The sequence below is a fragment of the Bacillus rossius genome, chromosome 8 (assembly GCF_032445375.1).
Source record: "Bacillus rossius redtenbacheri isolate Brsri chromosome 8, Brsri_v3, whole genome shotgun sequence".
NCBI lineage: Eukaryota > Metazoa > Arthropoda > Insecta > Phasmatodea > Bacillidae > Bacillus > Bacillus rossius.
Genome location: NC_086336.1, coordinates 55,120,533 through 55,136,179, shown reverse-complemented (window position 1 = coordinate 55,136,179; position 15,647 = coordinate 55,120,533). Strand labels below are relative to the sequence as shown.

The following is a 15,647-nucleotide window of genomic DNA, read 5'->3' as shown; positions in this document are numbered from 1 at the left end:
CAGCATGACTAGGCGTATAGGCTTCGACCTGAGACGCACCTAGGTCCCTCCCTGACCCGGACCCCTCCAAAATATACTTAGTTTCAGTTAGGTAAAAAAAAAATCAAACCTCCCTCCATCCTGTCTTCTCTCCTTCTCACGACCCCTGCTAAGGTCGCCAATCCCGCGTGCAGATTTTCCACGTTGTCAACAACGCGCCATTTACAAACCGCTCTACACACACACAGGAAAAAATGTTTTCTGCACTTTCACAATCAGATTACTTTGAAATCATTTGCCAAGAAAGAGTTTTTAATACTACAATAAATATATTGTAACATTGTACAACACAATAATAATACGGTTATTTTTGCATAATTTTTGCGTACATATATAAATCACGTTTTTGGTGCATAATTTTATATTTTAATTAGTGTTTCATTCTGGCACATTTATTTAATCATGGAAAAGAAAATAGAATTTTCAGTAATTGGACTTCATTTTGGAGGTATTTGGGGGAACACATAGCATAAAAGGCCGGGTAAGAATCCGAACCCAGTATTACTGCTAACACACTTTTGTAGTGATTCGTTTTCACGTAAATGCAGAAATTGACAAACAACCGCAATTTTACATGAATAATTATGTTCCATTTACAAATATATATATATATATCTACAAGTTTGGTTCCATGGTTTCGTTTATAACCAGTATTTTTTTGGACAGTGAAAAGGGCCAAATCGGGTGTTTGCACTGACATTTGTTGGTATGAATAAACTCTACACACAGAATTGAAAGTGGTATAGGAACGAAGCAAGGAGCCGTTATTTCCAATATTCCACCATTAAATATTAGGGCCGCCGCTGAAAGTCTCGTAGAGGCGCTACCAGAAGACTGCAACGACATTTCACGTGCCTGGCGCGCAGAGGCGAAGAGGCGTGTGATGTGCGAGCCAGTGTCGCCCTTAGCGACCCCCCGGCGCTTTTAGAGCTCGTGCGCCCGATCAGGCGGCCACCTATTAAGGCGGGTTTACGACCGAAAAAACTTTCAGAATTATAATCTGTGCCGTGTATTAGGGATTTAGGCACGTTTTATTTAAAAAATTTTGTAATCTTAAATATTTTTGGAAATATTTTTTTTTCTCTCATCTTATTTTCTTTACGGCCAGGCCCTCAGCCTCTGTTCTCAGAGGCGAGCTGTTTTTCTTTCCCAGCCTCATGCTAGGCTAGCATTCTGGCTAATATTTCTCCCGCCTCCAGGCACGTCGGAGCCGGTAACGTTATTTCTTCGCGGGTCTTCTTTTGCCTATAGCAGCTTGTGAAGCAGTGCTGAGCCCTGCTAACTCTGTCACGAATCGGTATAAGGTTCACTAGCAGCAAGACACGACAGGAGGATCCCGTGGGCCTTGTGTCCCACAGACCATGCGTTTTTTGAAGCCACCCCCCGCCTGCTCACCCACCCTCTCTTCTCAGAAGTGGCTAGGAGCGACGACCGCTCGGGTACGTTAACCGAACTCAAGGCCATCTCAGGCTTGACAGCCGCAGTTACGATTCTGCACCTTAACGACACCTAGCGACGGCTGTGGTAACTAATGCCACTTGTGAGGCGTCGGCGGCGCCGACACTACCGCGCTCGCGCGGAGGTAAAGACAACCTTTCCCCTCCTTATGTCTCAGGCCGCTAGGTGGCACCACTGGTTACTCCATTACCCCCTAGCTTGACACTCTCGTCGGTCACAAGTCGATTTATTAGTACTTCCTCTCGCCACCAAAAGATAGTGCCTCAGTCGCGCAGTCACTCCAGTAAGATATATTTTTTTATGCCGGACACCTTCGGGTGGGCTCGGTAATTTTCGGCTCAGAGCCTAACCCCCCTCCCATTCTCTAGAGAACCCGCGCTTATGATATTCTGGTGATATCCCGCTTTGAACTGACTTCGGTGCGCACCTCCTGACTGACTGGTACCGTTTGTATCTGCGATCTTCTGCGAATCATCGACATCGTATATTATGTAGTCTTCTCAGACTAAAGGGATGGAGTCCCTAGCTAAAATAATTAACCAGTCAGTAGTTTAGTTGAAAGTAGAGAAACTTAGTATTTTTATATAAATTATTTTTTCTAATTATTCGTGATGACTTCCGAGGCTACCGCGAATCGTGGTTCGAGTTTGCGAAGACGAGACGCCCTCTCCTGAGCGCCAGGACCAACACCCTGTTTTGGTAAGTCTTGACGTCATCCTCCCCCCCCTTTAATTTTCCTTATATTGGCCTTTTGCGCCATTTAAGCATACTGTCTGGAAACAGGTCTAATTCTTTGGAATTTGGACTTCTGTTTCAGACAGGGTTCCAAGTTTGGGGCAACCAAAATCCTCTGCCAGAACCTCTGGAGTCGGTTCCTGCGCAGAATCCAACATCATTAGGCCTACTACCTTGATCACCGTCTACCTACAGCCCCGGGTGATACCCGCATAATTCTATCTTTTTATTCACGAACCCAAGATTAGTGTAACCCAGTTAAGACAGCGGACAGTAAAAAGCAGTTCGAGGAGAAGAAATTTATATTATGTTTTGGAAGGACTATATGTACAATCTTTAAAGTTACCAATGTTAATTTCATTCTTGTTTTTAAATATTTTAATTTTTGTTATACATTCAGGGCCGGCCCTATCGTAAATAACGTTAAGGAATATCATATAATAAGTGTAATTGTGAGTTATGTAAATAAGATCACTTATCAATGAAAAACAGACTTTACTAAGGAAAATTTAATCTATAAAAAAAAAGAACAGTGATTAATAAAATAAGGAAGTCTATAGACGTAACAGTTGTTTTTACTTATTTAATATATAATAACGATCCTTTTACTCCCAAGTATTCGTAGGGAGTCTCTAAATTTTCTTTGTTTACTCCTAGTGTCGCCTCTGTTGTTGACTTTTATTGTTATTAATTGAGGGCCCCAGTTATCAAAGCTTCCAAATCTTTTAACCTTATTATTCAATTATTCTTTAAGACACTAGGGGTATTACAAATCTTAACCTGTAGGCCGATGTGAACACGGTTAAGTAAAAAAAAAAAACGAATATACAGGTTATGATTTAATCAGTAGTCGTTAGTTCCACCTAATGAAAACGGGCGAGAGTGCAGCCATTATATATATATAATGGCTGCACTCTCGCCCGTTTTCATTTCATCTGTGTGTGTGTGTGTGTGTGTGTATGTGTGTATGTGTGTATGTGTGTATGTATGTATGCATGTATGTATGTATGTATGTATGTATGTATGTAGGTAGGTAGGTAGGTATTGTCTTAATTTTTAAGTGCACTTCGGCTATGAATCGATTCACCCGGTCAACCCTTCCATTTGGATCGTCCCATGGTACGTAATCCGAAATAGAGTTCAGGCGTGATCTCCAAGTCATAAGCTGGTTTGATCTTCATCGTTCGACCACATGTTCTGTCGCGCCATTGTGCTGTGAGCGCTGAGCGAAGATCATTGTTGGGGAACTTCGACGTGAACCGACTCTCGGGTGGACACCGCGCCAGGGGGTTATGGCCGGCATTTTCACGGACTTAGCGCACGTAAATTTTAATCAGACGTGAATACTATGAGTATTATTTACAAAATTTCAGATCGAATACAATAAACATATCAAAAATTTTACTTACTTTAGTGGTACAAACTCTTCTCACGCGAAAGATACCCATATATTAAATGTATGAGATGCTTAAATATTTTATTTCGTAATGATTACTTTACATATCAAATAATAGTTTTTTTAAGTCAAAACTCATTCATATTTCCGACATTCGTTTGGTATTTACTTTTAAATACCAGAATGTGTTTAAGTCGTTCTTGAACTTCAAAAGATAAGCCAGCGACTATATGTGCTGCTGCTATCTTGTGGCAATCGCATCAACCATTTGCTCGCCGAGTCGCAATCCGACTGCAGCGACTTCCATGTCGTTCCAGCTCTGCACCAACGAGAAAAAATGCACCTGACATTCCTTCCGACGATGCTGCTACTTGTTGTCGCCGATTTGAACTAACTATAGTTCACGCCAGCTGCGATCTTGTAGTTTCCCGGCATGTGTTGGACGTTTACGTTTTAGAAGAATGATTCTCGGGGCTAAGATCACAGGATCGCAGATCTAAGAGCAGAATGGTGCAACTGGCGACGAATGAGACGCAATGCAGTTGTGGGTCAGGCGCGTGCGCTCTGCCGGCAGAGAGAACAGTTAGCACGTCGGACCGCGAGAAAGGCTTCGCGCGGGGGGAAGAAGTCGTTGACACCTCCGGAGACAGAGAGAGCGGCCGTGAGGTGCGACGAGAAGGTATGAAACAAGTGTGGAGGGGGAAGAAGAAGAAGAAAGAAGAAGAAGGAAGAGGAGGGGGGTTCTGGGGACCGCATAGACCGAGCCAGACCGAGCCAGAACGTGGGCGGAATCACAAAGCGGGCCCTGCTCTTCTTAACCACGCCAAGGTTGGCCAACCTCTCAGTCCACCAGTGGGACGATCATTGAAGTTATATAAACTCCGGTAGCGGCAAGCCCAGGCGATGACTCATCACAGCGTAGCCAAAGGTGCTACTACTCCCTGCAGTGGGATGCTTGACGGAGCAGGAATGATGATGTAATTCCGAAAATCGCAGTTAACACGGCGACAGTGACAAAAACGGCGGATCGCAGACAGACTTCCAGATTATAAAGTTGTATTTTAAATGGCGTCGCGGGCGTGATGTTACTGAAATATAGCGTAATAATTTGGTTTCCGCGTGTTTTGGCTGAGTTGGTGCAGTGAAAATAAAATCATTGTTCGAGTATTTTTTTTTGAGACTATATATTTAACGAATTCGTTTGGGAAGTCTCGGAAAATACGTTCACGTATATTAACGTTTGGGGAATAAATATTAAAGTTGGATCAAAACAATGTTTATTGTTCTGGTCCGTTTAAACAAACTTATTGTGAACAACCATGGGTGTCGTATGTCGGTTGGGTAAGTAATTACGGGGACGCACCACAACGCCGAACGTACAATAACGCCGAAAACCATAACACCGAAATGCCAAATTGACCACAACGCCGACAGCTAGAAAACTGCTGTGTACCACAAAGCCGAATTACCACAACGCCGAAATACATTAATCCCGAAAAATATCATTGCAGGTTATGTTAGGTTAGCACACAAATTCATTCAGTTGTTTTTCATTTTGCTCCTGTGCACCCCCCCCCCCCCCAGCAACATTTTTCGGCGTTGTAGTACACAGCAGTTTTCTAGCTGTCGGCGTTGCGGTCAATTTGGCATTCGGCGTTGTTATGGTATTCGGCGTTATTGTACGTTCGGCGTTGTGGTAACGACCCTGTAATGACCAGTTGTTTTTTCCGGTTTGCTGTACGATTAAATATTTCATGTTCACAAAAATGTGATATTAGCTGCCACATCGCGGCCTTCATTCTTCGCATCACGTCTGTTTCGCAGGGTTTTTTTTTTCTTCAGTCTCCATGTTTGTTACAGTCGTGAACCTGCGGTGCGGATCTCCATGCCAATTGAATTCATTCTTGAAAAAAAAAAAACTAAATACCATTCCAAGTTAGTATTTGATGTGTTAACTCGGCGAGATATTTTTCTTACGAGTTTAGTCATAACTAGAGACCTGCAAAATTCGCAGAATCATTTCGCGATAGGATACAGTCCAAATACTTTTGACATTATTTTGCTTCGGTGATTGGGCTACAGTTTATCTGAAGGACCCTGGGCCAATGAAATATCTTTAACATAAGAATTAGCGAATCACAATCATCCCAGTCAAAAGGTGTTACGAGTCGGTAACCAATGATCAGATGTAATTTGCACGAGTGCATAGAGGATCATGGAGTCTATTCTTTAGGGATTTGAAATCGCGAATTATACAGGTCTCTAGTCATGGCCTTCTAGTCGTCCAGGGCGTTGTCGAATCACCCGCGAGCCAAGTGACAAAAGGTCGCCCAAAGAAACTAACATTTGCACCATGGACGATCGCCAAAGTAACAACGCGAACAACGCGACTACCGCAGCTCAATGCTGTGTTTTAGTGTTAAAGTCATTTATTGGCTTATGGGCTGTCAATCTTCCTTTGAAGATGGTTGCATCAATTCACGCCGAAACTACAGGTTTCGCAGTTCGCCAAGCCCGTTCTACAATGACGTGGAAACGGGAGACGGATCACGTAAACCGAGACTATGATCTCCCGGAACATGACACCATCTCGTCGCTGCTGCTTCCACAATGCACGGAACAAACGTAACAAATGGCAACCAATGATGTTTCGTGTCGATGTTACGAAGCATTAATTTAATTTTAAAAAAAATTGGTTGTCTGTAAAGTCGGTTTACGGACGATAGTTTAACGTGGCGTCATAGCAAAACATTGATGAAATGATTGCATACTTTTATGAATAAAATTGAATCATTTTTATTGAATTATCACTATTTTGTATGCATACAAAGGAGGAGTGAAATGAAATCTACAATTTATTTGAGAAATTTACTTTGATTTGCACTCATAAATTCAAATGTGTTTATTACTTAAACGAAGAGATTATTTTAACTATAACTTTTAAACATGTTTGCTATTTAACTTCTTCCGATCTGTGTTAAGGATAGGAAGATGATAGGAAAAGTAGGAAAGGAATGGGAGTGTTTCAAGTTTAATGTGCCTCGAAAAAGTCAAATAGATGGTTGTTCCAATCAAGTGGAAGAGAGATAGATGCGGCGCAAGCGTACAATGAGCGTAACGGGACAAAGTGCAACGGGACAATGTGCTTAACGGGACAATGAGTCATCCTTCGTGCGTGCAGCCGGCGTTCATCGATTTATTTGACGTTGTCACGTCAAAAATATATTATATGCTTCGACATTATAGCACGGGCAGATATTACATATATAATAAACGACAAAGTAATAATAGAGTACTATAATTATTATAACTTTTTTTAAACATATTTAGAACATAAACAAACATGGCTACCACCACAGCCAATTACTCGGCTTCTATTGGTCACACGGAGCAACGTAAACGGAAGAACTCAGCATTGTTGAGTCAGTCTCCGTCTGCGTGCCATTGTACAAACTCAGTTCCGTTAGATCCGTCTCCGTTTAAGTGATCCGCATCCGAATCCGTGTCGTTGTAGTACGGGCCTTAGGGTCCTCCGTTGACGTATGGGAAGAAGTCGCTTGCACCTCACTAGGCTTTTTGTATGCAGGTGGTGGAACATTAACTGGCGGAATTTTTTTTTTTTTTGCCACCTCTTGCCGTTAATTTCATGTACCAATTTTGCTGTGTTCGTTTACACCCATAAAATTATGTTCTTGCTTGTTTTGATTAACTATCGTAATTTTGTTCTTCGTTAATAAATCGATACCGAATACGAACTATTACTTTCATAACTATGTTGCCAGCTTAAAATACACTTCTGCAGTCAAAGACAGTTTCCGTCTCTTGGCTCCACTCATTTCACCTACAACCAGATATTTACACTCCAGTTGTGTTCTTACCGTATCCCTGGCGCAAAGTTGCAATGCCCAAGATTCACTTACCCCCCGATTAGTCCCGAACATAAACGAAGTTCGCTGGTTGCTCTTGCAACTTCGCGGTTAGAATTTTTTTTTTTGCAAAAATACAATACATATTAACGATTTTTGATTTGAAATTTCACTGCCCTAATCTAACCATAATGAAAGTAAGCAAAATTTCATCCCAAGAGGAAGGGCGGATGGTGGGAATGACATTTTAAATATTTTTTTGGTGATTCACGGAGGGGGTGGGGAGGGGGGGGGGGGGGTGTAATATCTCCCATTCATTACGCGCCTGCTAATCAAACTTTATCTTTGAACGATTTGTGCAATGGGAGTGCATGACTTGATGTAAGCTTTTGGACATACGCCATTGCTAAACTTTCATTTTAGTTACATTACCTAGGTGCCCAAAATGCGAAAACCTGCCTTCCAAACAAAAATGTTTTCCGGTAATGCTATGCATATACCCACCAGTTTTAACCTAATCAAACTTACAAAAAGAAAGACAAGGGTAGGGAAGCAGGAGGGGGAGGGGGCTGGAATCTGAAGTGTCACGAACGCCGTGGTAGCTATGTTTGTATATGTTGTAAATTTGTCAAAAATTGTTTTGAGTATGAGAATCCCTAGTGTTTTATTAGTACTTTGTCGTTTATTTTTATTATAAGTGTAAATTCCGTTGGCACTAATATCTCGAAAAAAAAAAAATTATAGTTAGTTAAATATTTCGTAACCTTGAAATGAAATCTCATTGGTTGCCATTAGGTTTCGTATGTTTGTTCGATGTGGTTTTACGTCGTACGGTCATGAACAGACACAACCTCAAAGATGAAACTGGGCTTCGAACCACTTACGTAACCAAGTCGGTGCTCATGAAACTCAGTCATAACCAAGGCCGTATCAAGCTGGAAAGGGGGGAAGGTGTGAGGAAGAGAGGAAATGGGGAAGGTGGATGGATTTTTTTGGTACTCGATCTCTTTCATGGCTGTAGTTATTGTGTATCACAGATGACAGTGTGTCTCTTATTTCGTAATTAAGTTCCTTTCCAAGTGCAGAAATACCAATAGTGAATCCGTTAGTAAAAATTTTAATAATACATTTTTTTCTATATTTTCTTTATCTTCTTTTCCACTTCTAGAGACATCTGAGTACGACCTTGGACTCTAATCGAGGCTTCGGGAACAAACCCACGAACCAGATGGAATCCTACCCCAGGAAACTTTCGGAAAATAATTTTATCAAAAACCTATTCTAGTACAAATCTAACACTAAAATATCAAGCAAAAAAAAATTGCTTTTAGGGGAAGTTTTTAAAAATTGAAATAAAATAGAAACAGGACCACTATCAAATATTGTTACAACTACAAAGCTATGAAAATGAATCTCGTTCGTTGACGAGGGGAGAGACACGCAACGTGACCAAAACATAGAAGCTTCCGCCGGAAGAATTATTCGCAATAATTATAACATAGTTTTGATTATATACACTCATCGTTTAATATCCATTTATCATTATAACCTTGCAGTACCACTAGGTAATGAATTAATGTCAACTGGGCTTCTGCGAATACTGCTTCGAATATCACAATATTCATGAACATAGATTATTTTTCTAGTCGAAATTTAGTAAAGTTTTTTTTCCACACACACTTCACAGTAGTCCAAGAAAAATATATCCAAAAAACTGCAAATTAAAAAAAATGGCGGGGGGGGGGGGATAATTTACATGGAACCATAGAATAAGCGTAGAGTAAAATTAATTTAAAAAGAAACCTGGATGTACAAACCAGTAAAATCTTAATTTTGAAAGTTGCTTTGTTGATCTGGTTATAGATGAAAAGAGTTTTATAATTTTGCACGAAATAAATCTAATTTTTGTCAATGAATATTTTTAATTTTTTTCACTATTTTTTTTGTGAATGATTCTGACATATTGATAACACATATTAAAAAAAAGAATAATTCATTTTGAAAAGTCAAATTTTTAAATTATTCACGAATATTTATTTTTTTTCCGGATACTCGCGGACCTCTAATGTCAACTTATAATCAATATATTTTTTTTTTATTTTGTATTTTCTATTTCCTTAATTCTCCCCCCCCCCCCCACCCCACCCCTTTTTTTTCCCAAGATGTCCGACTGTACCTGACGTCTGCATCTCGTCATTGTTGAAGACGAGCCACAGCGAGAAGAACTTGTCCACGTGCAACCTGTCCGTGAGCACGAAGTCGATCCCGGACGTGTCCGGCAGCTTCGGCACGTCCGCGGCTGCCGCCGAGAGCGAACAACACGACCGCGCGAACAACAACAGCAGCAACAACAACAACATGGCGAAGATAGCGCCAAGGCAACTCGCCGCTCGCGCAAAAAATAGAGCCTCGCACTGTCGAACGCGTTCTGCCGACTGCCAGCCCGCTTTATCACGGCTTCCCGCTCCTTCCGAGGTGCCGTCTCCCCTTTCCCCCCTCCATCGCGACGAAAACCTTTCCTTTCCTTCCCCTCTTCCGTAGCGAACGACTCCCGCCGGTCGGCTGGGGTGGCATCCAAACGTACCATAACAATGGCACCGGTACCATTACAGAGTCTTGTGTACCGTAAATCAACTCTTTGGGGCACGTTGTTGAAAAAAAATGACGAGAACGCAACGAAATTTTCACAGGAAGATGGCGGACCCACGTGTTTGGACATAAACCCATATATAGTAAATTTCATGAAAATTAAGGGGCATAACCAAACATACTGATGTGCCAAATGAAACTTTATGATAGTGAAACTAACCCTGGAACATATTTGGTAAACTAAAAGAGTCATAATAGAGAGTAATTTCAAGTTTTAAAAAAAGATAAGGAAAATGGTATTAATTATAACAAGTATAATACATACTTTTATAACAACCTTATATTTGGCTTCATATCTCACTTGTTAAAGTGCGCAGTTAAAAGGCTAAAGGAACTTGGTTCAATACATGGCAGTGGAAAGTTATTTATTTTTTTTTAATTACTAATTATTAGATTATACAAATTGTGCTTTAAGCAAAAATACATGAATACATTTTGTTTATTTATCATATTGCTATAATATTAACAATATACATAGCTCATTCCATTGGATTGATTATTTCATACTAGGTAGGCTATATCTATATGTTTATTTAAAGTAATATTAAATTACTTACATTTGTTAGAAAATAAATTTCCATGAATTCGCATAGGTAATATAAAATAAAACTTTATAATAGTACGATTATTCTTTCATACTTAATCAATTATAGTCATCTAATGTGTGCAGAAAATATTAATTATTAACTTTTTAATGAATTTTAATAAGGTGGACAGTACTTTAGTAAAATTTCTTGTCATAAATCAAGTCTAGGCTGTGGTTAAGTATTTTTTAAGTTTTTTTTTTTTTTTTTTTTCGTTTTTTCGGGAAACAATTCATTATATAGTTTTACCTTCCGCTCTGCAAATCAAATGATTCGATAGTCGACGTATCTGCTGCAGTAGCGAATTCTTGTGGCGGTTGCGGAACTACGAGTGAGTCACGTTCAGAAATTTATTGATTGAAATTGAATACTGGTCCATATGATTAAAAACATTCATTTATTATAAATATTTGTGATAGAAACTAAGTTTATAAACTTTTTAAAGTGTATTTTCAAGGGTATTTATATAAGTGAGGTTATGTTCCCCTACGTATAACTCTTTTGTATTATAAATTAATGGTTAATTTAATATATAATTAAAATTATAAATTAAAATAATCATTCAACATATTTATTTGTTTTCGTTATTAACTATAATATATCTCGACTATTTTAGTAAGTTAAATAATTAATTATACTCACATGTCTTTATTAATACTGTATACTGAATATTTATTTGATTAATTTTTGTTACAAAAATTTGAAGATAGTTCAGTGTCTTAAATGAAAATAAAAGTATAACTTCTAACGTGCGTATGTAAGTACAAACACTTTTTTTTACTCCAACTAAAAATAAATCCAAATAAGCTGTACAACAGGTATGATCATTATGTATAAAGCTATAAAGATTTCTAATATTAGCATGTATATTTTGCGGGGAAAAAAATCTGGCCACAGATTAGACTGCAATAAGCGACTGTTTCCTTGTAATTGGCGGGCCGTCTGGAAACGAATCCATTGCCCTATTTGGCCGTGCCATTCAGGGTGCTTTTGATTCCAAAAATGGATGGCCGTGATTTCTATACTGTAGACTAGTGTCTGATATAAAGCCTGCCAATATTGGAAATTTTTAACACACAAGTGGCCTGAAAATCTTTTCGTGAAAAATAATTGGCAGCAAAATATGCCATTAAAATGAGGGCGCCTTTACCACCAACATTTTCAGAGTAATTTGAAACATAAGAAAAATGACGAACGCAATACATAGTAACCCATTCAAAGGTCAACACGGCGACGTGTTATCTGACCGTAATGTTCACAGTTTTGGCATTACAATTGCGCGTGAGTAGCTTACAACAGATGTTCAAAAATGCTTTCCGTCTACTTGGCGCGCGCTTGGCTGCACTCGGCTCGTGTTGCTATACTCGCACGTGTTGCTACACTGAGATTCACGCCCGCCTTTTGATAACTGTAACCAGGGGCGTAGCCTGGGTGGGGGGTGGGGGTTAGGGGTTCAAACCCCCCCTTAGCACCAAATCTTTAATTAATTTCTTATTTATCACTCAAACAAATTTCATATTAAAATTAAGAAAAATTTTACCATTACAATATTTAAATTTAAGTACCGAAAACTGCTAAAATAGCACTATTTTACACCTTAAAAACCAAAATTTTCCCGGGGGAGGACCCCCGGACCCCCCCGCTCTAATACTGAGGGGAGGGGGGGGGGGGGTGCTTATTAACACCCCCCATTCACAAATCCTGGCTACGCCACTGACTGTAACAGCACGCGTGATGAAGATGTTTGTGCTGTCCTTTTGTGGATAATGTCCTTCATCCATCCTCGTGCGCAATGATCTGTTCATTGCAAAGGCATTTTCGATTTTTCGAATTAAGTCACATAAATTTTGGGAATAGGACCCACGTTGACAAAGAGCATCTCGTCCCCAAATATGCCCCAGGAATAAGCCCAGTGACTGGCGGGTATATTCTCGTTGGTCACCCTGTGTCTTTAAAAATCGTCGTCCATTCAGTCAACGTGCATTTTTCTGATGTGTAAACATCTTAGCTCTCGCTATACGGCATTTTGGAAATGTGTAACCTCGGTGCTGCCATCTGTGGTAAATAGCGTGAACCAAAGTTCACAGAGACAAAGGGAAACTTTATGGTATTTACTGATTAATGAATTATAACAAGATGGGCAGTACTTTAATAAAATTCCTTTTTTTTTTTAAATCAGATCCTAAGACGGGGTTTATTATTTTTGACGTGAAAACGTCTAATAAATCGATGAACGCCGGCTGCACGCACGAAAAAGGATGAATCATTGTGCCGTTACGCTTTGTCCCGTTACGCTCATTGTACGCTTGCGCCGCATATATCTCTCTTCCACTCGATTGGAACAACCATCGATTTGACTTTTTCGATGCACATTAAACTTGAAACACTCCCGTTCGTTTCCTACTTTTCCTATCATCGTCCTATCCTTAACAGAATAACACAGATTGGAAGAAGTTAAATATCAAACATGTATAAAAGTTATAGTTAAAATAATTTGTTGGTTAAAGTAATAAACATATTTGAATTAATGAGTGCAAATAAAATAAATGTATCAATTAAATTGTAGATTTCATTTCACTCCTTCTTTGTATCCATACCATAGTGATAATTCAATAAAAATGATTCAATTTGATTCATAAAAGTATGGAATAATTTCATCAATGTTTTGTTATGACGTTGTCACGTTAAACTATCGTCCGTAAACCGACTTTACAGACCACCAATTTTTTTCCGCTTTCATCGGGAGCGTTTCATTATATTGTTAAACCTTCCGCTATGCAAATCGGATGATTCGATAGTCGACGTAGCTGCTCCGGCGGCGAATTTTCGGTGGCGGGTGCGGAAACTACGTGTGATTCGCGTCAAGAAATTAAGTTGAAAGTACAATGTAGCATATGTTTATCTCTCTCGGCATTATTTTAAAGAACTCTACAATATAAAATTTTTAGTGTCCGAGTTTCGTATTTTAAGTTTATTAGCAACATTTAGAACACATGAATTTGCTCGTTACCGAGGTTAGATGTTACACATCAATGGCGAGAACTGAAAGACAAGCTTACTTTTTTTAAAATCTAAATTTTATCAATATTTAATACGAGTAAATTAAAACTCTTCACGATTATGCAATCAATAATTTATATTTAAGACAATAAAAAAGATTGTCGTAGACGTACCAAATAATTGGCATCGGTGTACCGTTATTTAGGATGCTCTGTACCATTGTAAGACGCAGCGCGCCTGGCGGCGAGCGGGCGAAACGCTGCCCGAGCGAAGGAAAGAGAAATCGATCATCGTCCGTGCAAAGGCCTTGTTTTGGTCGCGGCTACTTAGCGGTTGTTTGCTCGTTTGCTTGTTTGCTTGTTTGTTTGTTTGTTTGTTTGTTGCGGTGGTCACGGAGGCCAGAGAAGGTTTTGGCATTGTCGCGTTAATAGAGCATTGTCTTGTAGCTCCGACTTCCTCATCATGGAAGAGAGTTGATAGTACGTATGGATAGGTATATGGCATAGTGGCATGGAACGTGGCTCAAATATGACCTTTCTCGAAAGAAGTATCACATTCCCAATAGTTACCTGCAAAAACATCCCAGTGATTTTTTGTTTGTTTTTGCGAACACTGTTGACAGAACAACATAGACATTTTGGAACTACGTTTTAAAACTTTGGAATACGAGACCAATTAAATGACACAAACTATAGCTACGTAAAGCGCGCAAGGAACACCCTCTAAGATGTGCTGCGTTAGAAGTGTTGGCGTGGTTCGCCATTTTTGATGTGTACATTTGGTTTACGCCTAGTATTGCGTGCGTGAAAAGAAAATATATATGCTGCTACCGCAGCTATATAGCTCGAAGATAAAACACCAGCATCGTTTACGGTATGAACATGGACTCACCAAACACAACTAGGCCTGGCTTATGAACTACGCAAGAACACAAGAAGTGTTAAATACAAGAAGTAAAACAACGAAGTTTTCAAATACCCGTTTTTAAATTACGGCAAGGAGCGAAAACCTATTACTTATCTCGAAAAATTTTAAAGATGGAGATGTTATGAGAAACTTTCTTTTTAACATACGAACCACGTTTTCACTTATTATAATATCGCAGAGTAAAAAGAAAATTATACTTTTAAATCACATTACAAAGAATTTTACCAATAAAAATTTGAAATGAAGCTTGAAGAATTTTTTTTTTCTGCAGTTTTAAAATTTCAGGTTGTATAATCAGTGATGTCTTGCGACTTACGTTTTATATAACACACCACCGTAGTTATCTTGCATTTATTACGTTTTGCGTTATTGTGCTGTTGCGTTTTTTTTTCTGAAGTTCGCAAACCCAGCCTTGTGTGAGACACTTCCAACATTTTTGAGAAAACTTATATTTAAACGTAAAGTATTGTTGCGAGGCTGCTAGAGACGAGGACGGCCGGCCAGCCAGCCCGACGCGCCAGCCTGCGGCATATCTAGGGAACCCCTTCCATCCTATCCTGGGGCGGGTGTGGTATTAGCAACCGCCTCTTTTTTTTTTAAAAAAAAAAAGATAGAGAGATGCCAGAGAGCCTTGGCCGAAGACGGACGTGAGAAAAGAAGCTCCGCGCTTGATATTGCCAATGTACTCGTACACTGGCCCGAGGTGGTATTCAGGGAGTGTGTAAGTAATAGAGTGAGCGCGCGAAACGCCCGGGGTGTAGCTGCCCCTATAGCCTAGCCGCTCTAAGCGCCTTCCCATACAGTCCGGGCACCTCTCGACCTATCTAGAGGGTTCGGCAGGTTCCCAGACTATGGGCGTAGATCCAAGGGGGGGGGGGCAGAGGAGCCCCCCCCCCATGCAATTAAGAAATTCTTCACTGAGGAGGGCCTACCCGCACTTGCAAAAGAGTAACTGTGAAACGGGTTTTGATGTCAGAAGTATGTATTACGGAA

The 15,647-nt window shown here is 39.8% G+C and overlaps 1 protein-coding gene across 2 annotated transcripts in view; it reads right to left on the bottom strand.

Moving 5' to 3' along the window:
• LOC134534960 (uncharacterized) overlaps nucleotides 1-9,952 on the bottom strand; it is a 56,803-nt gene extending 46,851 nt beyond the window's left edge. For both annotated transcript variants that reach the window (XM_063373720.1, XM_063373721.1), the window contains exon 1: nucleotides 9,671-9,952. In XM_063373720.1, the coding sequence (XP_063229790.1) occupies nucleotides 9,671-9,854 (184 nt within the window). In that variant the 5' untranslated portion in view covers nucleotides 9,855-9,952. The remainder of the gene's footprint in view (nucleotides 1-9,670) is intronic.
• Between the last annotated feature and the right edge of the window lie 5,695 nt (nucleotides 9,953-15,647).